Genomic DNA, 26,779 nt, shown 5'->3' with positions numbered 1-26,779 from the left:
TGAACTGAATAAACCCCACAGTAACGGCTTAGGGAAAAAACTTGTAATCCGCTAACTTTGCTTAAATTGAAAGTGTTGTACCTGCTTCAATAAAATAAAGAGAAAATAAAGTCAATAAATGTACTTTGTAAAAGCAAAATAAAAGGTTAAAAGGTAATCTTGAGTGAAGAAGTATTATTGAAAAGAAAAGATAAGGACTCAAAGCCCCCACTGATACAATAACGTTGGTGAAATAGGAAGGATAGTTATAATAGTAAAGTAAAAGCAGGGACTAGAGAGAATAAACAGAGTAAAGCCCACAAATAGCGAATGAACTTAGAAAGTAAGTGGCATATCACTTTCATTCGGCTACAGGATAATAAGTGGTGCGTATTTACAAGAAACCAAGAGGGTCTCGTGAACGGAGCATATCGGTGCCACAGTTACACAGAGCTACTAGAGAAAATAGAATATCTGATAGGGAAAGCTTACCCGTTAGAGTTAGGAACACCTATGGACACAAGGAGCGACGATAGCGATACATCGGATTAACAAAGCTCAGAAGCCTATTAGGCAGGTCCAGGAGAGACGTTAAAAGTGAATGGAACGTCAGCAACAAAACGTGATCTGGACCATAGACATCACTGAGTACGACGAGCACGACTGGGAGACAAGCGTCAGAGACGGAGAGGGCCGAGAATACGTAGGATACGTGGGTAGGGCCCCCTTTGAGTGCAAATTCCCGTACAGGTGCAAATATCGAGACGACATAGACCTAAAAGCAACGCTTTCTTTGTTGAGCGAACTAACCCCTAATAGCCTGCCAGTAAGGAAGCAGGAGGAACCACAGCCCCGAGCAGCCGGAAGTAAAGGAGAGGCTACATCGGGTGACCTGAAGATAAAAGAGAAGTGGACAGTAAGAATCTCCGAGCACGGGAGTGACGGGTGGAGCGTGAGCGCAGTGAACGATAGAGGAAAAGCATTTGAAGAAAGGAGAGGCAAACTGAATACTGTCTTCAAGGAGTGGGGCGACGTGCGGAACTCTATACTATACTTGGTGAGCGACCTACGACTGGACTGGGAGGAAAGAGACCAGAACAGATACAAGAGGGAGAGGAAAAGGCAATACGAAAAGGATTATCGCATGTTCTGCACTGACCGGGAGGACATAAACGAACTAGACTACGGTAAAGATCCCCGTTCCACCGAAGACAACGACCTCTAAGAGAAAAATGGCAACCAGAGTAATGACACCTCTGGAGGAAGTAGTAAGGGAGAATGCCATTGCTGAAAAGGACGTAAAGAACATCAACCACAAATGGTTCCTAAGATACAAAGGAGACCACACAGCATGGCCAAAAGAAGGGTCACTCAACCCGACAATAATTGCTCAAATGAGGGAGAAAATCATGAACTACAAGGGTTATGACAAAGGCACACGGAGGCAGGAAAAAAGAGAGAAGGAATTGAAAACTCTGGAGGCCTTCGCTAAGATATCGGAGAGAAAGAGAAGGCAAAGGGCGGACCAGAAGGACACGCCGCCTGAAACGCCCACCACAGAGAAGCGCCCCCAATCACAGCCCACAGAGAAAGAGCTGGACGCCCCGACCCAAGCAGCAGAGCCAGGAGCTCCGCCCATGGAGGAGCTGCGTCCTCCCCCATACAGGGAAAAGGACAAACTGTACCCGGAGGTGCCGCGAGAAGAGGACAACGTGCGGGAAATAATCCGGCGCCTGGAAGAGAGGGACCCACGGACCCTGGCAATACAAGCACCGGGATATGGGTCACAGGCCCCAACGGTGCACCTGGCAGTACAGGCCCCACTAATGGTGAAGGGGATCACCCTGGAAGGGACCTGCGCGGAGGTGCTGAAAGAAGTAAAGAGAATAAGGTGGGAACAGGCCAACCCCCAGCCGAGACCATCAACATCCCAACCGGCGTCCGCACAGTCACCGCCACCATCATCCCCCACCAGGGAGACGCTCCCAGAACACCTTCTGGGAAGAACAGAGCCGGGTGGAGGAAAGGCGTGGGATGAAGAAGAAGAAACTGCAAGGGAGTTGGAGGAGCGGGTGGTGAGTGACTTCCACACAAGCATAAGAGGCCACCGGGAAACAGACGAATCTCCAGTGACCAGCCCCCAAGAGCTCCGTTGGGAGGGCCAGAAGACGCGTGCAGGTGATCCAGAAGCTGGAGGAAGCGAACCCCTACGCCTTCCAGGCCAAAGGAAGGAACAAGCCCCTGAGGAGGGAGAAGAGGAACAGAGACAATGGTATGGGAATCTGTGGGACCACCTGGAGACAGTCATGAGAAAGTGGGTGAAGGCCACAGGGGAGGAAGAGAGAGAAGCCCGAGATAGAGAGGCCCTGAAAACCCTGGCCTGGGTGAGGTCACAGATGGACCAGGAACCAGTGAAGGAGGGGTGCAGAGAGTCATGGCGGAAGCTCGAGGAATACACCCAGATGTGCTGGAGGAAAGTGGAAGAGGCCATTAGGCAAGCGGAAGAGAGATACCGAAACAGAAGAAGAGAGGAACAGAGGGTTGAAGAACGGTATGAGGAAAAAATGGAGAGAATGGAAAAGGGTCTGAAGGGGTTGAAAGCCGCTAGAAAGATCGGATCACAGGAGATAGAACTGGCCGAGGAGATTATGGAGGAATTAACAGAGATGGAGAAGTGGGGAGACAAGGGGACAGGCCCAGGAAGCACGCCAGAACATGCCAAGTATAAAAGGGCTTGCAGGAACTGCGGCGAGAGCCTGAAAAGAGAAATGACAGAAGTCCTGAAAAGAGTGGAGGCCATGGGAGCACGAGAGGAAAAAGAAGGAAGGCTCAGAGAGGAAGAGATGAAGAAGAGCGAGGAGCTGAGAAGGAAACAGGAGAGTGGAAAAAGGGAAAGCCGTCGAGAATCCAGACGAGAGTCCTCCGATAGGAGGAGGGCCCGCCGACTGACCTTCGAACTGACCTGCGGTCCAACCACGATAGTGGAAGAAGAGGAGGAAAGTACGGACGGAGCAGACAGCCAGGCTGGCTCAGGAGAGGACTATGAGTCAGCGGAAGAAGAGGAGGTAGGGCTGGAAGTCGTGGAACAGTTCCTCGCAGAGCAAACTCAGAGAGAACTGCCACAGGGTCCGAGGGGAGCGGGCCCCTCAGTGTGTCTCGGCTGCGGAAGAACGTTCAAAGGAGAAAAGGGTGTGAAGGCCCACCAGCGACAGACAGAGGAATGTAGAGAGCGGGCCGGAATACTCCCAGTGATGATCCCACCCAGTGTGCTCGCCACAGGACTGTTTGGAATCAGCAAGGTGAAGAAAGGAGTGGAGAAAGGCCTGGACGAGATCAGAAAGGGAGTGCGAAAGGGGCTCAACGAGATTGAAGGGGGAGTCAAGAAAGGCCTAAAGGAAAACAAGCAGGAGCTGGAAAAACTGGAAAAGGAGGGAAAGAAAGAAAGAGAGAGGGCACGGAAAGGAAAAGAAAGAAAGGAAGCCATCCCAGAGGAATCGGACGGGGAAGAAACGGTTGTGATGGCACCATTAATAACAAAAAACCAAACGGCCCACTACCAGCCATGGACCCACTCAGATGTGAATGGCCTCATTTCGCGGCTCCCTGTCCTGCATGAGGGAGCGGGCAGATGGATAAGTCGGCTAGAATCAGAGACTCAAGGCCGAAACCTGGCCGTAGGAGATATAAAATATCTGCTCGGCCTGATACTGGGAAAAGCTGACACAGAGGCTGTACTGGAGAGAGAAAACCTAGGGCGGTTGATGGATGCCAGCAGAGACGCCCTGTGTTTTGATAGCGTCCGGAACGACGTGTGGAAGGCCCTAAGGGCAGCTTACCCCAACCACTACAGCCCCTCAGCCGTCTGGATAGAGAAACTCAAAGACAGCGATAATCCCGCAGCCTTTGTGGAAAGGGCAGCGCAGGAATGGACAATAAGGATGGAACAAAGACCAGAAGATTCAGGTCCCCTCACCATGCAGTTCAGAAGAGCGGTTATGGACGCACTGCCAAAAGAAGTCAGGACGCAGCTGGAAAGCGACTGGCGCCTGGCAGCCATGCCAAAAGAAGAATTCAGACTGGCAGTGGTACACCATGTAACTCTGTACAGACAAGGGAAAGACAAGGAGGAGCAGCAGGAGAAGGAAGCGATAAGGAAGCTGACCCATGTGCAGCTCCAGGAGGCAAAAGGGGCAAAGAAGGCAGTTACCCAAGCTCCGGTAATGCCTGCTACAGCCCCTACCACACAGCCACAACCACCGGTAATGCAGCAACCTATAGTGCAACAACCAGTAATGATGCAGCCGCAACCTACGCAGCCCATGATGCAAACATGGCAACAAGCGCCATATGGACCCCCACAACAACAGCAACAGAGACAACAATGGTACCAGCCAAGAGGCAGAGGAGGATTCCGCCAGGGAAGAGGAGGACAAGGCAGAGGAGGCTATGGAAGAGGACAATACCAAGGCCAGCCGAGCCAAGGAAACAGCATCCAATGTTGGGTGTGTGGAGGAACGGGACACATCTCCAGGGATTGCCCGACAAAGACCGGAGGCCAGAACAACCAAGGAGGACAGGCAAATCAAGGACAAGTGCAAGGAGGGAATTATGCTCCCCAACAAGGGAGAGCCCCACAGCAAATGCAAGCACCCTCTGGCCCAGTCTCCCCTTACGGGGGAAGCTGGAATTGACGAGGCCCAGAAAACCCAGGGGAGGGTCAGTTCCCCGCCCTGACAAGGGGGGCTGACGCAGAACCAATGCTGCAGGTTCTAATCGAGGGCATGGAAGTCAAATGTTTAGTGGATACAGGGGCAACATATACTTGTCTTCACCCAAAAGATGCCCAACACCTCCCCAGATCTTCAGGAAAGTTTATGAAGACAGTGGGTTTTTCGGGAAAAACGCAGCTAATTCCAATGACGGCTCCAGTATCGATCCAAATAGAAGACAAGGAAATCAGGATACCAGTCTTAATAGCAGAGCACACGCCCGTCAGCCTATTGGGGCGGGACGCACTGTGCAGCCTAAGACTCCAAATTGAGTGTTCCCCAACAGGAGTACAAATAACAGGGCTGGCAACCCAAATGGCCCTAAGGATAAGTGCCCCAACTCAAACTGAAACTCACCAGGTCTACTGGATTGGACAATTGGAGCCAAGCGTAGAGCGAGTAGTCTACAACGAGTATGCTTTCCAAATAAACAGCCTTCATGCTCGGCTAAGGACGCCAAGATGCCCTTTTCATTGTACGATAAAATTCGACCAAACGCCAAGCAAGGAAAGAGAGGAGAGATGGAATAGGGACGTGAGTAAGTGGGGACGCATCCCACTCGACATACACGCACTGGTGGTGGCCAAGGAAGGAGTGGCCGCTGAGGTGAAATTTGCGGAAGGATGGGATCTAGGCTTAATCTTCGACATGCCTGGAACAATGCCGCACATTACTCTAAGAGTGGCCAGAGGTCACAGAGCAAGAGAGATGGGCCCAGTGATGCTCAAGGCCCTGTGCGTCAAGTGGAAGGACACAGGAAATGATCGACTCCAAACGGCTGTCAATAGAGGAGGAGAGCCAATGTTCAGGATAAAATTGGACAACCCGGTCACCGTGTGGGGAGTCCCACAGATAATCGAAATCATGGACACAGAACCGCAGGAGAGAGAGGAGATACCCTATGTTGAAGGATGTCCGTATGGGAATCAATTTTGCCTCTACCGCCTATTCCCAGGAGCGGGGCGCCGCTGCTGGGACAGAACGAGACATGTACCGTTCAGCAAAGAAGACGCGGAATGGAGCACGTACATGCGACATCTGTCATGGTGCCCAAAGAAGAGGGCACCACAACCAGCAGTATATCTCCCGGAGGAGGTTCATGACATACCCTACGTCAAGGGATGCCCTTATGGCAACCCATACTGCATGTATGGCCTGCTGGGAGGAGCAGGATATCGATGCTGGGATAAGGAGAACCATGTGCCCATCAACAAGTCCGACCTAGAATGGGAGGAATATAAGAAGTACTACCTAGACGGCGAGGCGGACAAAAAGACAGGGAGGCCGGGACCGACCCCCTGGAAAATGATGATGCTGCAAGAGGCGACAGAAACAGACGCCGAACGGGCAGAGAGAATATTGAGAAAAGTGCCGCCTGCGGTATGGTCACAAGGAGATGGGGACATAGGGCTGGTCAAGTCAGCAAGCCCTGTGGAGTTCAGGCTGAAACCAGGAGCGACGCTGCCTTTCCAGCCACAGTACCCCATTTCAGCAGAGGCAGCTGAAGGGATAAGAGGGACAATTGAAGACCTCCTGGGAGCAGGAGTCTTAGAGGAAGTCCCAAGCGCAAGGTGCAACACACCCATATTTCCCGTGCTGAAGGCGGATGGAGTGCGATGGAGAATGGTCCAGGACCTCAGACCCGTCAACGAGCGCATTGAGGACTATCCGGCGGACGTCCCACATGCTAACGTACTAATGACCAACATCCCGGCAAGTGCAACAACGTTCTCCGCCATCGATCTGGTTCAAGCATTTTTCACGATACGAGTGGCCCCCGCAAGTAGGGAATTTTTCGCATTCAAGTATCAGGGCAAGACGTTCCAATACACAAGGCTCCCACAAGGGTTTAAGCACTCACCGCACATCTTCAACCAAGCCCTCAAGGAGGACTTAAAGCACATCGCATGCCGGAGCACGATTCTGCAGTATGTTGACGATGTCTTGGTATGCTCACCGGACCAGGAAACGTGTGAAAGGGATACGGTCCACGTGCTGACCGTTCTGGCCAAAGGGGGGTACAAAGCATCAAGGAAAAAGCTACAATTTGCACAGCCCCAGGTGATCTACTTAGGTCGCCGGATCTCGCATGGGCACAAGGGCATCGCCCCAGAACACATTGAGGCAATTGCCAAGGCACCGAAGCCAAACACGGTGAAGCAAATGATGTCGTTCATTGGACTCATAGGCTTCAGCAGCGACTGGGTGGAGTGCTATGAACAAAAAATAGCCCCACTACGAGCCATGATCGTGCAGGCTGGAACCAGCCACCTGAGGAATCGTCTCACATGGACAGTGGACGGAAACGAGGCGTTTGAACGCATCAAAGGAGAACTACAGCAAGCTCCTGCACTTGCACTGCCGGATTACGGAAGACCCTTCTATCTGTACGTATCGGTCAGGAAGGAAGCAGGAAAAGACGCGTACATGACCGCAATCACGGCACAAACACAGTGCCATGGACGCGGCAAACAAGCCATTGCCTACTACAGCTCAAAGCTGGATGCGGTGGCCCAGGGCTACCCCCCATGCTTCCAGGGTCTTGAAGCCGTATATTCGGCTTACGTCAAAGCCTCTAACATCACCATGGGATGGCCAGTGGTGATACACACCAGTCACGCAATAGCACAGTTGGTGGAACAAGGAAAATTCTGTGTGACGCCTCAGAGGCAATTGAGGTACTACAATCTGTCACTCTGCCCAGATGTCACCATAAAGGCATGTGACACGGCAGGAAACCCGGCGGATCTCATCCCACTTGAATATGAGGGCGAGCCACATGACTGCGTGGCTGATTCAATCGCCTTCTCAAAACTGAGGGAAGACCTGCAGAGCGAGCCATTAGGACAGGGAATCACCTACTTTGTGGACGGCTCTAGCCATAACTATGACAACAAGACGCATGCAGGGTTCAGCGTAGTGCAGATGACAGGTCCAGAAACGTTTGTGACAATTATGAGTGAGCCATGCACACAACCATGTTCAGCGCAGCTAGCTGAATTAAAGGCGCTGACGGCAGCATGCTCTCTAGCGGAGGGACAGGATGCAACCGTACACACGGACAGCGCCTATGCCCACAACGTCTGCCATGTGCATGGCGCTCAGTGGAAACAGAGAGGGTTCAAGAAATCGGATGGGAGCCCCATCCAGCATCTGGAGCAGATTCAGTTGTTGTTAGCGGCGATGATGCGTCCGGAGACGCTGGCAATATGCAAATGCAAAGCACACTGTAAGGGACAGGACTACATTACTCTAGGGAATGCACAGGCAGATGAGGCAGCAAAGGACGCGGCATTGGAGGCTAGAAAGTCAAACGCCGCCCCTAAATCTCCACAGGATAACGAACCACATAAAATACTGCTAAAAAGAGCGGTGCACAGCGTGCCCTGCCCTACAAAGTGCCCCTACCCTTACAACACATGCATGTGGTGCTCCCAATGGTGCGATGACGACCACGAGCACCAGGTAGATCCCGTCTGTTGCGCGCTATGCCAGAGGGCCAGTTGCCCCGAGTGCTGGGACAAGCCCTGTGAAGCCAGGTACTCGCCAGGCGTAATCGATCTTTTCACGGCAACCGATACAGTGATACAAGCCCCCGTGGTCCGAACCCTGCCTGACGGACGAACGCTTAGAATTGTGGATCCCATGCTCACGCTTAGCGCTATCAAAGACGCACAGAGTGCGGCACCGCATGCCGAAACACTGCTGTGGGAAGAAAGGGGTGCGTCGAAAGGCAGGAATGGGGTGTGGAGGAGTCATGATGGAAGGGTGGTGGCCCCAAGTAGGCTCCTGGATCTCCTCATTCATGATGCGCATGATGTGGATCATTGCGCAAGGGGGGAGGTCAAGCGGCAGATACTTGACAAGGGGTTCTGGGCCCCATACCTTCAAGATCGCATCAATTACGTGCTAAGAAATTGCCACACCTGTGCCACGCACAATTACAGAAACAACATAACAACAGGCATAGGACCACGGCCCCTGGGACACGTGCCACTCCCAGAGGGACCGTTCAAACACCTGGTAATGGACTACATCGACATGGGTCGAACGGTAAACACGTACAAACACGTGCTGGTGATAATATGCCGCTACTCACGATGGGTAGAAGCCTGTCCAAGCCGAGGGCAGGACGAGAAAACGGTGATTCGATTCCTAGCAAGGGAAGTGATACCCAGGTTTGGGATCCCAGAAATAATCAGCAGCGACAATGGCCGAGCGTTTACGGCCAACACATGGAAAAAAATTGCGCAGGCGCTGTGCATCAAGACTCGGTTTGGTTGTGTTTACCACCCGCAGTCTCAGGGGATGGTCGAAAGGGCGAACGGAACGCTGAAAAATAAGATAGCGAAGATCGTCCAAAGCGCACATGACGATCCAAATCTGCCAAACTTAAATTGGGTTGACGCGCTGCCAATCGCGCTGATGAAAATGCGTTGCGAAAAAAATCGAACCACGCATCTGACCCCGCACGAAATGGTGACGGGGCGGGCAATGCCCACACCACGGTTCAGAGGGGATCAGAGGCCTCCGCTGGAAATTCTAGAACAGGAAGTGAGCAGTTACATTAAACAGCTTTCTCAAGTTCACAGGGCAGTTTTCAACGAGCAGAAGAGAAGAGAAAGAGCTCGGGAGCGGAGGACTGAGCCCGGACCGATCCAAGTGGGAGACTGGGTGTGCCTGAGGGTGTTTAAGAGATCGTGTCTCGACCCCAGGGCAGAAGGGCCCTACAGAGTGACCCAGGCTACCCCCCGGGCGGTAAGAGTGCAGGGATCAGATTTGTGGTATCACCTTAACTCTTGTTACAGGGCGGTGCCACCAGAAGGAGCAAGAGGTCCAGAGGAGGTGGAAGACGATGACGGGGACCAGGGCCCGCCAGGGCCCCCACCAGACTCCCCCGGGGAGGATGATGGTGGTGGGGAACAAAGGGGAGGACCAGGTACGCGTAGGAGTACGAGGCGGAGGATACTGCCGGCTCCTGCTGATGACCCTGGGCGCAATGTACCTAGGGTGCCTGCTGTTTTCCCTCCCCTATCTGTGCCTACAGGTGCTGGCGATGCTGGAGCCGAGCCAGGCTCGAGGATGGGAAGGCGACATCCACCTGAGGTGGGAGCCACTCCCGAATCCCAAGTATCCAGACCTGCCACCGCCTCGACCAGCGGTGATCCACCAGCTGACCCCACAGCCCACTCTCGGGCCGCGACCACACCCGACCTCACGGGGAGTGACGCCGAAGAAACGCCGAGGTCGGAAGAAGAAGCACCGCCACCGCCACCGCCACACCAGCAAGGGAACGACACCATCGACTTTGGGGACTTCTACGCCGACTGGGATTACCCATACCCAGCCGACGCCCCCGCTGACGACCAGACTGGAGCACAGCCATCCGCCGCAGAAATTGCCGAGGCCCTCGACGCGCTCAGGCTACCCGCTGTCCTTACGCCTCCTCCCCGGACACCTCCTCGACAGGGCTCGCAACTTCATGCGGAGCCTGTGGAGAGGCCGACGGACTCAGAGGACAGCCACCCAGGGACCAGCCAAGAGACAAGACGAGTACTCCAAGGGATCGGCCTGGACGACTCCCTCGATGCCCACTGGACTGGGGGCTTCGAGGAGGCCATTGATTGGCCCCTCCGGAGATTCCCAGAGGACGACGAAAGCGACGAAGGGGGTACGGACTGCCGCCCCCAATGACGCTCTGCGAGGGGACGAAGAGGAGCTGCTCGACGACAGTGCCCTAGACACGAACAATATTCTGTACATAGGGGGATCAGGAGATGAGATGCCCACCCCAGAGTCAGAAGCATCGGGAAGTAACGAATACATCCCGGTGCTGGACAATGCAATGACCCAAAGCAAGAATGAGAGCAAAGGTGTAAATAGTACAAGCACGCGTCCAGAAAGCCTGTCAAAGAACCAGACTGATGGGACTCAGGCCAGAGAAAGAAGAAGGAGATCAACAAGCGCTCTGGAGGCGTGGGAGGACAATTCATGGATGCAATGGGCCAAGTACACAGCAAAGACAGTGAAGCCAGAAGGAGGGTGTTATGTGTGCTCAGCAGTGAGACCAAAGCTGACCATACTACCAGCACCAGGAACTGGAGAAGAGGATGCGGTGTATCAAGCGTCGGGAAAGCAATACGAAGAAGACAAGCTGTCTCCTTTTGCATGTCTTGGGCGATTGGGAAGTGAGGAGTTACGTAAGGGGTGGACTGGTATAGGCCCCTTATATGCAGAACAAACAAAAGGAAGGAAAGCGCACAAGATCCAAGAAAATGAGGCAAGATGTAGAAGAGACTACCCAGGCATGGGAGCCAGGGTAGCAAGGAAAACCCACCGCCTTTATGAAATACCAGAAGACGTAGAGTTTGAATGCTTTGAAGTACCCCCCACTGGAAACACAGTCAAGGGGGGCACGACGGATGTAGGAGCGTTTGAAGGACGCTGCGCAGCAAAGTGGGTCCACGAATCCAACGGCCTCTCGTTTCGCCTGGAAGAGAGGAGCGAAAACGGGAAAAGGATTGGAGTCGAAGCAAACATCACGATGCTGAGTGTAAATTGGATGAGCGCAAGGGATATCCCGCTGGCCGACTTATGGTGGGCCTGTGGAAGACGACGGGGACTGCGAAACACCCTTCCAAGATACTGGAGGGGAAGGTGTGCCAGGGTCACCTTGGCCCAGCAAACCTACATAGTCCCCTGGTCAGAACGCGACTCAACATTGAACTCGACCGGCCCAGGGCACAACCAGCAGACACCCGTAGAAGGGAACCTGAAGAGAAGTCGGAGGGACGCCGACGATGGAGTATATATGGACGTGTTCGGACAGCCCCACAACGTCCCGAGACAGTTCAAAGCCCGGGACGCGGTGCTCGCCGGATTTGAAGCCGCCATTCCCTTCTACGGAGCATCCGTAGGCGTCGCCAAGAATGTTCAATGGATCAACTACATCCACTACAACGCCCTACGGTTCATGAATGCCACTATGGATGCGTTCCACGCATTTGATAGGAGGCTGAACGCCACCACAAAAATGGCAATGGAAACCAGGATAGCAGTGGACTGGATACTGGCAAAGGAAGGTGGAGTGTGCGCAATCGTCGGAACAGACTCATGTTGTACGTACGTCCCAGGTGAGGACGAGAACATGGAGGACTTCACAAACGCGATGAACAGGCTCAAGGCCGTCAACAAGGAGGCCCACGAGAGCTCTGGATTGACACCGACGTTTGCTGGAATCCCGGATATTTTTGCCCCCGTAACCCAGTGGCTAACGGACACCTTTGGGTCATGGGGGGGTAAGATTGTAGCATTTCTGGGAAAGTTATTGTTTGGAGCAGCCTTAGTGGTAGGAATGTTTTGCTGTATTACTCAATGTTGTGGTAAGGTTTGCTCCAAAGTGGTCGCTAGACAACTAGTGGTCCAAAATGCAAGGATGCCCTGGGACGAGGAGGATGCGAGTGAAAGGATCCTTTTAGTACAAACTAGTGTGGGACGAATAATGGAAAACGAATTCAACGAGGGTTATATAATGGAAAGCGACTTCCTCGCCCGGATGCTGGAGCAGGAGCGGAAGCAGGGGCAGGAGTTTCCTCCCCCGGAGCTCCCTCTCCCGGATATGTACGAGTAGGGGTGGGGTCCTGCGAGTCACCCACCTCTACACACGCACTGACGCACACTCACATACACAACACTGACAGGTAATTCACAAGGCACGTGACTGCACGCCCAGGTGACAGAGTCAAGGGATACTAGAGTCAAGGGGTATTATGGGCTGTGACCTGATACGAATGAGTCGCCTTAAGTGATCTTGATTCGATTTTGTATCTTAGTGCTTCGCTATTCATAAACGGCAACTTAGGTTTTATGGAGGTGTAGCCCTCCACTGCAAGGCCATCCAAACCTGGATAGACGTAACCAAAGCTTGCTACTAGAAGTAATCACCTCACCCCAGGTTACCGCACGCCGGACCTGGCCCGCCTAGTGGTGTGGCAGGTGTGTGGCGCGGTCAGTGCTCGAGGACGGGTACGACCCCATTGGCCAGCAGGGGCAACCTAAGGCAGAGCATGGCGGCCCGTCCCCTCGGTGTAGCGCGCCTGCGGCCGGTGTGCTCACCCATTCTCACGCTAGTGTGAATGCCCGGAGGACTCCGGAGGAGAAAGGGGATGACGTTGCGAGTGACGAAGGGGGGTGTAGTGTGACGCCTAAAGGCCAGAGAAGGGCCATATATACCATCTACTACTAAAGGAGTCATTAGGGGATGGGCAAGTGACGAATAGGATCATGAAGTTGTTATGTAACTCCGATTTGGCACCAATGGCCGTTGCATGAAATTTCTTTATGCTCAAAGTGACTAGCACATTAGCCGCTTTGGGGACAAATCCGTCTCGGGTCCTAGCCATATGTTCGTAACAAGGAATTGGTCGTTCACTTGCTCCAGACGCCCGGGGCTCTTGATTTATTATTTACTCGCATACATAAGGTCTACAGGACCCATGCGCCCGAGTAGGGTATAGATGAGTGACGGATCAGGCCGCACCAATGCCCTGCATTGAGTGCCATGAAGCACGGGGTTTTACCTGACCTCGTGTACTTAAGGTGACTGGTTGAAATATATGAGGTTTCAGGCCACTTTTGGGACATATCCGTTTCGGGTTCCAGCCATTTGTGTTATTCCATAAATGGGGAGATTTCACAGCGCGTTCTTAAAAAACGAGCAATTGGTCTTTCTGTCACTTGATCTGGGCGTTCAGGGCTTGCTTACCGATGTTATTTACTCTCGTATGGGCAGTAATGCCAACACATTTATTACTAGTTATAAGGTTTAAGTTTTTACGTACGCAATAAGGTTTGTAGTAGTAGACACCATTCCCCTGTAACTCGCTCGTGTGCACATAGCCTGAGGTGTCATGACAATATACGGGGTTATGACACACTCCTTGTTTAAATGATGCTTATGCTGCATAGTGAGGCTAATTTAGCCTCAAAGGGGGGAATATGTGGTGATTTTATCTAGACATAATAATAATAATGCTTGTGTGTGTGTACTGGTCTATTAAGGAGACCTTCCATTTAATATGAAAACATTGTTTGTGCAGCTGTTATGCAACATTTACTGGAAGTCATGAGACTGGACGGTCAAAGGCTAAGAGTGGAAGTAAATAAGACAGGGCCTGGGAGAGAAAGGTGCTTACCAGAAGGGCATAAGTAGAAGGGGCTAGCAGAAAAGGAGGAGCAGGGACTTCCAGAGAGGGGAAGTGAAACCAAGTTGAAGTGACACATAGAACCAAATCAAAACGTACCCTGCCTGGCAACAGATTACACATAGAACCTGGACACATGTATTCTGCCTAGCAGCACACATTTTTTAATGTTTGCACGAGAAGGAGTTTCCACCAATATCTCAAGTCCCAAAACGCTCTGATTGGCTAAAAGGGGCCTGGTGACGTTCCTGGGGATAGGAACGCCTCTCAGGCCCCCGAGAGCATAAAAGAGAGAGCTCAGACACATTCAGATCAGATCTCATCGGGGTAGCAGCTGCCACTCATCACTCTATTGCCTGACGGTCCAGTCCTGACGCTGTTTGGATTGTATTATCACTGCAATACGGTGAATAAAGGATCAACAGTCTCCAGCTTCTCTCGTCTTGATGTTCTCCTTCGGGTCTTTGACATCAGAGTGCTAGTTGGATTGGAGGTTTTGGGAAGTGGATGATTTCCACGACAACTGCCTAAGGTCACACTCACCCCTTGCTAAAGCGCAAAATGGTTATACTCTGTCTGCAGGATGATAGATGGGCTATGCAGTTTTTGTTGTTGTTGTTAAAAAGTGACACCTGTTAAACTCACCTCAGCATGACATACCCAAAGCTGAAAACCCTTGAGACGAGGGGACATGAAACTAGCTGTCAGAGCTACGTGACTACATACACAGACTACGTGACAGTATGCACAAAATGAAAGCAGTCAGAACACAGCCTTCCTATTTGTGTGTGTGTGTGTGTGTGAATTATTTTCTGTCATAGGGCCCACATTTTCTAGCAGGGCCCCTGCAGCTAGTATACAAAAGTATGACAGGCTAGCCTGATAGGCAGATAAACGGCTACAGGATATAGATAATCTCTTTCAGATGTCCATCGGGACAACTGCAAAAGTTTCCAACAAAAAACGTGAAAATTAGTCTGATTTGATATATAATATCTGGTGCATTTGATAACACCGTTCCGTTTCAATACCACCATTTACTTCTTTCACCTCTTCCATTCTTGTTACGCTACTGAACAACTAAGCAAAATGCAGGTTACCCTAAGGGTGCGGTAGTAGCCTATATCCCTCTTAATGATTAGGCAATTTAACGAAGCAGGACAAACAAACAGTATTGGAGGTCTACTCACCACAAAATAGGTTCCTGTAGGCTAGACAAATCAAGATTCTAAGACGTCTACAGTCTACAACCAACAAAGCCTGTCTGCTACACGCAATAACTTTACAACCTTTCACTTTCGATATGGGAGTAAGCGTCAGTTAGGCTAGGCGTGGTCTGTGGTCAGGATGATAGAGGCGCAGATCCGCGCGCAACCCCCACACAGAAAAATGAAGGGAAAACAAATATTCACATAGGCTATTATGCTGCTGCATCCAGCTCATTTGAATGGCTACAATATATTTAATATATATATACAAAAATGTATGCAAGTGGAACCCAACATATATTTGGATGTCTTGCATGAAAGTATATGCTGAATATATTTAATATGCAGAACATATCTGAAAATGGCCGATGTTGAATATTTAGTCATATTTTGAAATATATTGATAAATAAATGGAAATATATTTATTTAACATAGATTACACTGGATCATGTTCAAGCTGCGTATACAGTATGTGGACATGATGTTTCTACTGTCTCTGTGTGCCAGTGAACTCTGTTCCAGACCCGTTTCCAACATGTAGATTGTACCGCCAAAAATAGACTGATGTAAAGTATTGTTGGCCCTACCAAACAATATGAACGCAGTTCCATCACAGCTTACCACCAGTCCATCACAGATTTTGCACTGTGGTGCTCTGATAACAACTCAACATTGACAAGACAAAAGAACTGGTCATTCATGCATCAAAATCACCCCCTCACATCACCATCCATGGCCAACCAGTCAGCACTTTCAAATATCTTGGTCTCACCATTGACAATAAGCTTAACTTCAATGAACATGCCACCATCACACTGACTGTATGCCATACGCAAAGATCACTGTATGTTGCCCCCCATCTCCTTCTGCTACTCTACAAAAGCATCATCCAACCCCTTCTACTCTACTGCTCCCCCTGTTTCTTCACCATACCAAATGTCACCAGCAAGAACAAACTCATTAAAATCTCACACTTACCAAGATAATACAGCTTCCCACCCCCTTCCTACTCCCTAGCCCTGGACTGTAAAAAAGCGCACTTTAAGAAAAGTTTTGTACCCTCAGCTATCACTGCACTTAACAAACTCCTGTGACAATCATCCATCCCCCCTATTCTTTGTGTTTATGTTTGTCTGCACTGTCTACCTTTTTGCTTGTATTGTGTTGAGGAGGGAGGGAAACTAGGCGGGTATGGTGTGTGGTATGGTGTGTGGTATGTGTGAAACAGTAAAACGGTGTGTGAAACAGTGAAAAGAGGGGTTTTTGCAGTACATGAATTCAACTCTGCAACAGTATAGTAATAGTGTTAATTTTGTCACCTATTTTTAATTTAGTCTTAGTCTTGTGACGAAATGTCCTTTTTAGTCTTATTTGTCATATTTAGTCATTCAAATATCATTTTTGTTAGTTAAGTTTTAGTTGACTAAAAGTCTCGTCATTTTAGTCTAGTTTTAGTCAAAAGAAAACTAAAGGTATCTTAGTCTTAGTCAGTTTTAGTCAACACATTTTAGTCTTTTTTTTTATAACAAATTATTTCTGATTACCATTTGAGTCAAATAGTGTTTCACACATCTCAATTTTCCAACAATATTGTGTGTCCACAGGGCTACTCGTCTGTTATAATTACTCATTCTGATTTTTTGTCAGTCAGTATGTTTACATGCACAGGTAAGTCGAGCTACAGTTATAGCTCGGCTAGGATTTGACCATAGACAGTAAAAGATTTGACTGGACCACTGTCATCTTCGTAGACCAGTGTTTCTCAAAGTGTGGTCTGGGGATCACTGGTGGTCCGCAAGCTATCCCAAGTACGCGAGCAGACGTGGTAAAATATAATATAGATGAGTTGTTTCCAATATTGAACCAACTTGTATGTAAAAAAACAGTTCTGCAACACTGTCTATGTAAGATATGCCAGTTTAAATCATACAGTATGAATCCACACAATAAGCAAAGTGCAAAGACAATAAGCAAGGTGGTTCAGTAGGCCTATTGTGTAGACTAATTATAGGCTACTGTTGAAGTAGGTCTAATCTTTTTTGTTTTTTAGATAGGGTTAGTTAAGTGGTCCTGAAACTGAAAAAGTTTGAGAAACACTGTCATAGGCCAAAGTATTAATGTTTTACTCTGCCTCGCTAGATGGCGATATGCGCCCAAACACAACACATTCCCCAAACAGACTCTCCATCTTAGCCATAGCTAACTTGCTAGCGAACTTTCCATATTAGCTTACTTGCTAGCAAACTTTGCATCATCAGTCTAACTAGTTAAATAGTTGACATTACATGATGAACATTTTCGTATGGACATTCTGGGGGATGTTAATTTGTATGAGAGAAGCTTCAACTTCTGTGGCATAAAGCTTAGGTAGTTAGCTTGCTAACTCTGGCTGAAATCTCCAGTGTTCTTGTTCCAGGTAGTTTCGTGTTGCAGCCACAGGGTTGCAGCAACAGCACGTAGACTAGCCTACAGGAAAGCTGTTGCGTATGAACTCATTCGGAATATTTTGAAAACGTAACAGCTAGATATTCTGTCTTCTCATTTTGTAGATGAAAATGAACAATTCGTCAACAATAATGCATCTTAAGATAGTCTTAGTCAGTGTTTCAGGACATTACTGCCGTCTCGTCATCGTCTCGTCTTAGTCATGAAAAAAAAAGGTCGTTGACGAACATATTTCCTCTCGTCTCGTCTGACGAAATTAACACTATATATATACACTCTTGTGATCCCGTGAGGGAAATTTGGTCTCTGCATTTATCCCAATCCGTGAAATTAGTGAAACACACTCAGCACACAGTGAACATACAGGAGGCTAGCCTACAAGTTATCCATCAGTTACAAACTGTAAATCCTTTATGCAATTGCAAAACAATAGTGAACATTCAAATTGTGAAAACTCATATTGTTGTACCTGCCCAGAGACTACAGGGAGAAATGAGCAATTGTTGCTATAACCTGACCCAAGACATATTCTCTTTTACTACAAGATTAATGTTGATTTGTGCATTGTTGCTATAACCTGACCCAAGACATATTCTCTTATACTACAAGATTAATGTTGATTTGTGCATTGTTGCTATAACCTGACCCAAGACATATTCTCTTGTACTACAAGATTAATGTTGATTTGTGCATTGTTGCTATAACCTGACCCAAGACATATTCTCTTGTACTACAAGATTAATGTTGATTTGTGCATTGTTGCTATAACCTGACCCAAGACATATTCTCTTGTACTACAAGATTAATGTTGATTTGTGTCCCTGTTTCAAAACAATACATTTCCATTCCACTTGTCACCCCCTCAATGCACAATGAAAGAGGTCACTGTAGACAACATTGAACAGATATTAGAGGTAAAATAAAATGCAACCAGTGTCAGACTTTTTTATTATTATTTAATGAAAGAACATGTTCCAAAACACAGATAACCGTCATACCAGACCACTGTTTTTCTTAGTTTTAAATAACAGTAGCCTGATCTTTTTAGGATGCTGACAGTTAAGACACCTCCTTGAGCTTTTCCTGTTTGCTGGCTAGTTGAATCACTGAATAAAGCTCACTTTGACTTTATCACAGGTACGCCCAGAGATGTAGCGTAACTAAGTAGAAATACTTAAGTACAGTACTTAAGTATGAATGGGGAGTAATTTCAATTCAATTTATTGTGCTTGTAGAGCGCCAAAACATTACACATGTATCATGGCGCTTTACAGAATGTAGGCAGTCAGAGAAAGAAGGGAAGAAAGGAAGAAAAGAAAAGAGAGAGAGAGAGGCCCATGGGTAACAGAGAGGCCCATGGGTAACAGGGGCGAGAGAGAGAGAGAGAGGCCCATGGGTAACAGGGGCGAGAGAGAGAGAGAGAGGCCCATGGGTAACAGGGGAGAGAGAGAGAGAGAGAGGCCCATGGGTAACAGAGAGGCCCATGGGTAACAGGGGCGAGAGAGAGAGAGAGAGGCCCATGGGTAACAGGGGCGAGAGAGAGAGAGAGAGAGGCCCATGGGTAACAGGGGCGAGAGAGAGAGAGAGAGGCCCATGGGTAACAGGGGCGAGAGAGAGAGAGAGAGAGGCCCATGGGTAACAGAGAGGCCCATGGGTAACAGAGAGGCCCATGGGTAACAGGGGCGAGAGAGAGAGAGAGAGGCCCATGGGTAACAGAGAGGCCCATGGGTAACAGGGGCGAGAGAGAGAGAGAGAGAGGCCCATGGGTAACAGAGAGGCCCATGGGTAACAGAGAGGCCCATGGGTAACAGGGGAGAGAGAGAGAGAGAGAGGCCCATGGGTAACAGAGAGGCCCATGGGTAACAGGGGCGAGAGAGAGAGAGAGAGGCCCATGGGTAACAGAGAGGCCCATGGGTAACAGGGGTGAGAGAGAGAGAGAGAGGCCCATGGGTAACAGGGGCGAGAGACAGAGAGAGAGGCCCATGGGTAACAGGGGCGAGAGAGAGAGAGAGAGAGGCCCATGGGTAACAGAGAGGCCCATGGGTAACAGAGAGGCCCATGGGTAACAGAGAGGCCCATGGGTAACAGGGGGGAAAACTCTCTAGAACTGGAGTATCTGTACTTTACTTGAGTTGGTATTTTTCCTCCTATTCCACTGCCCCCACGTGCTCGAAATCTTCACCTTACGACCCACAGGTGCAAAACTGAAACGGTAAGCGTCCCTACGGTTAAGAATCACTGCACTAGGCTACTAAGCAGTACAATGCAGTGTCCATCATCCAAAATACTGTATTTCCTGCATAAGAACTGCAAATATTTCCTCCAAAACGTTGGACACTAAAGTAATGCAGTTATTTTGGTAAAGGCTAATGATTGTCTGGGGTAGGGGATTGGTGAGATAGCATCAAGGGCGTATAGGTTTGGTCTCAGCTTTGGTGGGGACACATTCCCAACTCCTGTTGTCACAATGCCAACATTATTGTTTCAATACCAATACGAAGTGAAGAATCTCGATATCGATAGTTTTGCCATTTTTTTAAATTTGATTTGGTTTTGGGCCCCCCTTTATGCCATCAGTAGGCCTAATATTGAATATTGTGTGATCATTCACATCAGTGGCAATTATAGAATTTGATTGACCCTCCACACACTCACACTCACACACACACATAGAAAGTGATGGTTGTTATAGGTTTCTATTTCATATTTTGGAATTCATATAAACTTTATATATATTGTTAATTATTTATAGTATTTTATGATCTACATAATTACTAATAGCTAAACATATTTACACCGTGTTCCACATTATTATGCAAATTTGGTTTAAATGTCATAAACATTTATTTTTTGTTTTTCAATGAAACTCATGGATGGTGTTCAGGGCCGTTTGGGCAAAGGGGCTGCTGCCCCAGCCACTAGGGGGCCCCGGCGCGGGACATTTAAAAAAGGCACCCATGGGCCTCTCTGTTACCCATGGGCCTCTCTCTCTCGCCCCTGTTACCCATGGGCCTCTCTGTTACCCATGGGCCTCTCTGTTACCCATGGGCCTCTCTCTCTCTCTCTCGCCCCTGTTACCCATGGGCCTCTCTCTCTCTCTCTCGCCCCTGTTACCCATGGGCCTCTCTCTCTCTCTCTCGCCCCTGTTACCCATGGGCCTCTCTCTCTCTCTCTCTCGCCCCTGTTACCCATGGGCCTCTCTCTCTCTCTCTCGCCCCTGTTACCCATGGGCCTCTCTGTTACCCATGGGCCTCTCTGTTACCCATGGGCCTCTCTCTCTCTCTCTCGCCCCTGTTACCCATGGGCCTCTCTCTCTCTCTCTCGCCCCTGTTACCCATGGGCCTCTCTCTCTCTCTCTCGCCCCTGTTACCCATGGGCCTCTCTGTTACCCATGGGCCTCTCTCTCTCTCTCTCGCCCCTGTTACCCATGGGCCTCTCTGTTACCCATGGGCCTCTCTCTCTTTCTTTTCTTTTCTTCCTTTCTTCCCTTTTTCTCTGACTGCCTACATTCTGTAAAGCGCCATGATACATGTGTAATGTTTTGGCGCTCTATAAGCACAATAAATTGAATTGAAATTACTCCCCATTCATACTTAAGTACTGTACTTAAGTATTTCTACTTAGTTACGCTACATCTCTGGGCGTACCTGTGATAAAGTCAAAGTGAGCTTTATTCAGTGATTCAACTAGCCAGCAAACAGGAAAAGCTCAAGGAGGTGTCTTAACTGTCAGCATCCTAAAAAGATCAGGCTACTGTTATTTAAAACTAAGAAAAACAGTGGTCTGGTATGACGGTTATCTGTGTTTTGGAACATGTTCTTTCATTAAATAATAATAAAAAAGTCTGACACTGGTTGCATTTTATTTTACCTCTAATATCTGTTCAATGTTGTCTACAGTGACCTCTTTCATTGTGCATTGAGGGGGTGACAAGTGGAATGGAAATATTTTTTTGAATTTTGAAACAGGGACACAAATCAACATTAATCTTGTAGTACAAGAGAATATGTCTTGGGTCAGGTTATAGCAACAATGAACAAATCAACATTAATCTTGTAGTACAAGAGAATATGTCTTGGGTCAGGTTATAGCAACAATGCACAAATCAACATTAATCTTGTAGTACAAGAGAATATGTCTTGGGTCAGGTTATAGCAACAATGCACAAATCAACATTAATCTTGTAGTATAAGAGAATATGTCTTGGGTCAGGTTATAGCAACAATGCACAAATCAACATTAATCTTGTAGTAAAAGAGAATATGTCTTGGGTCAGGTTATAGCAACAATTGCTCATTTCTCCCTGTAGTCTCTGGGCAGGTACAACAATATGAGTTTTCACAATTTGAATGTTCACTATTGTTTTGCAATTGCATAAAGGATTTACAGTTTGTAACTGATGGATAACTTGTAGGCTAGCCTCCTGTATGTTCACTGTGTGCTGAGTGTGTTTCACTAATTTCACGGATTGGGATAAATGCAGAGACCAAATTTCCCTCACGGGATCACAAGAGTATATATATAGTGTTAATTTCGTCAGACGAGACGAGAGGAAATATGTTCGTCAACGACCTTTTTTTTTCATGACTAAGACGAGACGATGACGAGACGGCAGTAATGTCCTGAAACACTGACTAAGACTATCTTAAGAAGCATTATTGTTGACGAATTGTTCATTTTCGTCTACAAAATGAGAAGACAGAATATCTAGCTGTTACGTTTTCAAAATATTCCGAATGAGTTCATACGCAACAGCTTTCCTGTAGGCTAGTCTACGTGCTGTTGCTGCAACCCTGTGGCTGCAACACGAAACTACCTGGAACAAGAACACTGGAGATTTCAGCCAGAGTTAGCAAGCTAACTACCTAAGCTTTATGCCACAGAAGTTGAAGCTTCTCTCATACAAATTAACATCCCCCAGAATGTCCATACGAAAATGTTCATCATGTAATGTCAACTATTTAACTAGTTAGACTGATGATGCAAAGTTTGCTAGCAAGTAAGCTAATATGGAAAGTTCGCTAGCAAGTTAGCTATGGCTAAGATGGAGAGTCTGTTTGGGGAATGTGTTGTGTTTGGGCGCATATCGCCATCTAGCGAGGCAGAGTAAAACATTAATACTTTGGCCTATGACAGTGTTTCTCAAACTTTTTCAGTTTCAGGACCACTTAACTAACCCTATCTAAAAAACAAAAAAGATTAGACCTACTTCAACAGTAGCCTATAATTAGTCTACACAATAGGCCTACTGAACCACCTTGCTTATTGTCTTTGCACTTTGCTTATTGTGTGGATTCATACTGTATGATTTAAACTGGCATATCTTACATAGACAGTGTTGCAGAACTGTTTTTTTACATACAAGTTGGTTCAATATTGGAAACAACTCATCTATATTATATTTTACCACGTCTGCTCGCGTACTTGGGATAGCTTGCGGACCACCAGTGATCCCCAGACCACACTTTGAGAAACACTGGTCTACGAAGATGACAGTGGTCCAGTCAAATCTTTTACTGTCTATGGTCAAATCCTAGCCGAGCTATAACTGTAGCTCGACTTACCTGTGCATGTAAACATACTGACTGACAAAAAATCAGAATGAGTAATTATAACAGACGAGTAGCCCTGTGGACACACAATATTGTTGGAAAATTGAGATGTGTGAAACACTATTTGACTCAAATGGTAATCAGAAATAATTTGTTATAAAAAAAAAGACTAAAATGTGTTGACTAAAACTGACTAAGACTAAGATACCTTTAGTTTTCTTTTGACTAAAACTAGACTAAAATGACGAGACTTTTAGTCAACTAAAACTTAACTAACAAAAATGATATTTGAATGACTAAATATGACAAATAAGACTAAAAAGGACATTTCGTCACAAGACTAAGACTAAGACTAAATTAAAAATAGGTGACAAAATTAACACTAAACAATATCCTTATATATGGAATGTTTTCTAATAAACCAGCATGCTTCTAATAAACCAGTATGCACACACACAAGTTATTATGTCTAGATAAAATCACCACACTATCCATTCAAAAATAAAGTAAACTGTCAAATAAATAATTATGTCGAACTGTTTTATTTCATTGCATGGCTATTTGTTGCCCATTTTCTCTCAATGCAACCCAAATACTTGGTTTAGAAAACCCGACAACTGGTTATTTTAACTAGCAGTTCTGTTGATATAACCCAGTGGTTTGGGTTGAATCTATACCCAATATACTGTGTGAATTTTACTCAACATTTATATAGTTATAACCCAGCACATTGGTTACCTTTACCCAGTCTATTGTGCCAATTTAACTAACGTTGTGTTGATATAACCCAGTGTTTTGGGTTAGAATCATACCCAATCTGCTGGGTTTAATAATGTACCCAGACCATTGGGTTAGGATAACTCAATGTGGTGTTGGTCCAATAGTTAACCAGCGGCTGGGTTATATTTGGGTCATTTTTAACCCAACATTTTTTAGAGTGCATTGAGCCTGATGATACAACTGGCGAAACGCGTTGCTTAATAAAAATCACTAAAAAATATAACAGTGTGCGGTGGCCACCTCTTTTTATATATGAACTTTAAAACCTGCAATCCACCAGCACCTTGTTTAAGTTGGCTGTGCAAAGGGATTTCTTCTATTTTCAAGGACTATAAGTCGCATTTACACTGCGTTCCAAATTATTATGCAAATTACATTATTGAGCATGCCATAGGTTTCAAGCAATATGGGAAAGAAAAAAGGATCTCTCTGCTGCCATTGTGCACCACCTCAGACAATGTATGAAAACATTGGATATTTCCCGAAAACTTATGCGTGATCTTCGTACTGTAAACAAATTTGTCGCTGATTCAGAGCACAGGCGGGTTTGTGCCGACAAAGGCTTAATAAGGAAGGTTTCTGCCAGACAAATTCATAGGATTAAGAGAGCAGCTGCTAAAATGCCATTGCAAAGCAGCAAACAGGTATTTGAAGCTGCTGGTGCCTCTGGAGTCCTGCGAACCTCAAGGTGTAGGATCCTCAAGAAGTTTGCAAGTGTGCATAAACCTACTATTCGGCCAAGCCTAAACACTGCTCACAAACAGAAACAGTTGCAGTCAAGTCAACTTTATTTATATAGCACATTTCATACACAGAGATCATTCAATGTGCTTTACAAAAGCAAACAGGAATAGCTGATAAAAGCATAAAGGGCAAAGAATCAGTTTAAAAAGTAAAGAATAATAAAAAATAATAATAAGAGGAAGAAAACATAAAACACGCAAGGTAATGGCACATACCGGTAAAAGCATACAAGGGCAATAATTGAAAAGTGTTTAAAAAGTAACGATTAAAACATAAAAAACATAGAATGATTATACTAGTCAAGAACCTAGTGTACAGCACTCTATGAAGATTCTTGAAGTTGTTCCAAACTGTTTGTGCACACATAGAATTTATTTCCTTTCAGGGCCAAAATGGCCGACCACAGGGCTCCCCCTCATGGAGTATTAACACCCAAATAGTTAACACTCAGAGTTACAGTCTATGAGTGTCCAACTGTCCAACTTGATAGTCCAACTAATCAAAATACTCATTTGATGTTAGGAAGGTGGTTAGTTGATTAGAGAATAATTTTGCCAATAAAAGGTATATTGGATATGGGCCTGTAGTTGTTTAGCATGGTGGCATCTGAGTTATTCTTCTTGAGAAGGGGCTTTACAACAGCTGTTTTCAGGGACTTAGTAAATGTGCCAGACAGTAATGATGCATTTACAATGTGAAGCACATCAGCTGCTATGAGGTGAAGAACAGATTATAAAAAAAAATGGTAGGTAGAGTGTCTATGCCACATGTGGAGGAGTTGAGGTTCTGGACAGTTTTTACAAGAGTTTCATAGTCTATCAAACTAAACTCTGACATCAAATTAAGTTCCCCTTCCCTTGAAGCTGGACGTTCCAGATGTTGAGAAGATATGTTCGGTCATAGCTGTCTTGAGTTCTAATGGAGCAATATCATCCAGTGGGCTCAGGAATACATGAAGACTAATTTTCAAACTCGTATCATTGTGAGGTTTGTTCAATAAAATTCAAATTATACTCTAACGGTTTGACTTAAATTATACTGACGGTCATTTGCATCAACTATTTAGGAAAATCTGAGAAAAATGTATTTTGCATAATAATTTGGAACGCAGTCTACTGTGCAGTGTTCTGGAGTCATTAGAGCAGAGTGAGTCCTTGGGAATTCTTCCGTGTTGTACGCAGGAATTCGTTGATCTTGTCAACACACTCTTTCAGTTCCCCCCTGTCCATGTCAGGAAAGTGACGCCTCAGTGTAGAAACCACGAAGCTCTTCACATTTTGAGGCAGTGATCGTTTACCTCTAGAACCATCCCAGTTTGTGGTCTTGCTCCATGCCTGGTAGTTCTCCTCCGAGATAATGTGTCTGAAGAGCAGGCATCCATATCTGCCCACTTGGCCGAAGCTCATTTGGAGGAGTCTAACATGGTCTTCTGGTCCAAAATCACGCAAGCTGACGTCTGCCCACTGACCGGTCATTTGGATGCTGTTTGTTAAGGAAGAGGAAAGGGCCGATGGGGACATCTGACAATCTGAAGAATCTACTTCTGGTGCAGGTGTTGAGGCGCGTCTGGGGATTGATCTCGCAGGCGTAGAGTTCACCATACGTAGAACCGAATGCAGCTCTCCTATGCCAGCTCTCATCTCCTCCACGAGCAGCCCCCTCTGACTGGCCTCTCTCAGCCCCTGTATCTCTCGTCGGAGGTGGTCTGCCTCCGCTCTGCTGGCTGACAGGTCAGCTTTCAAACTTGCATTCTCGGCAAGCAGTTGAGCTACTCGAGCTCGTTCTGATGTAAGATCCGCTGTCCTGGCGGCTAGGCGGCTTTCCATATTAGCCATCCAGCCCTTATCGTCACACAGCAGCACCTTGGAAACAGCTGCCTGTATTTAAATGGAGAAAAATCATGAGTCATGGCTTAGTTAAGCGAGGTCGCCTGACTTGTTGGCTATTATGTACACTCATCCTTAAGCACAGTGTTGATATTTGATTTAGTTTAGTATATTTAGCATTTCATTTTTAGTATCATGTTGATCTTCTACTGTCTCTACTCTACTCTACTTGTACAGTGGAGTTTTTTATTTGTATATTACTTGTATTGCTG

The 26,779-nt window shown here is 47.2% G+C and overlaps 2 protein-coding genes across 3 annotated transcripts in view; both read right to left on the bottom strand.

Annotated features, from left to right (window-relative positions):
- LOC121718943 (zinc finger protein 239-like) overlaps nt 1-26,779 on the bottom strand; it is a 627,858-nt gene that overhangs the window by 308,945 nt on the left and 292,134 nt on the right. The window lies entirely within an intron of this gene.
- LOC121718854 (zinc finger protein 665-like) overlaps nt 1-26,779 on the bottom strand; it is a 1,212,449-nt gene that overhangs the window by 1,181,872 nt on the left and 3,798 nt on the right. The window contains exon 5 of the mRNA XM_042104201.1: nt 25,226-26,558. Within this exon, the coding sequence (XP_041960135.1) occupies nt 25,818-26,558 (741 nt within the window). The 3' untranslated portion in view covers nt 25,226-25,817. Of the gene's footprint in view, nt 26,559-26,779 lie in introns of the transcript that reaches the window.

The sequence above is a fragment of the Alosa sapidissima genome, chromosome 9 (genome assembly GCF_018492685.1).
Source record: "Alosa sapidissima isolate fAloSap1 chromosome 9, fAloSap1.pri, whole genome shotgun sequence".
Classification (NCBI taxonomy): Eukaryota; Metazoa; Chordata; class Actinopteri; order Clupeiformes; family Clupeidae; genus Alosa; species Alosa sapidissima.
Note: the sequence above shows the minus strand (reverse complement) of the source record. Positions and strands in the feature narration are given on the sequence as shown.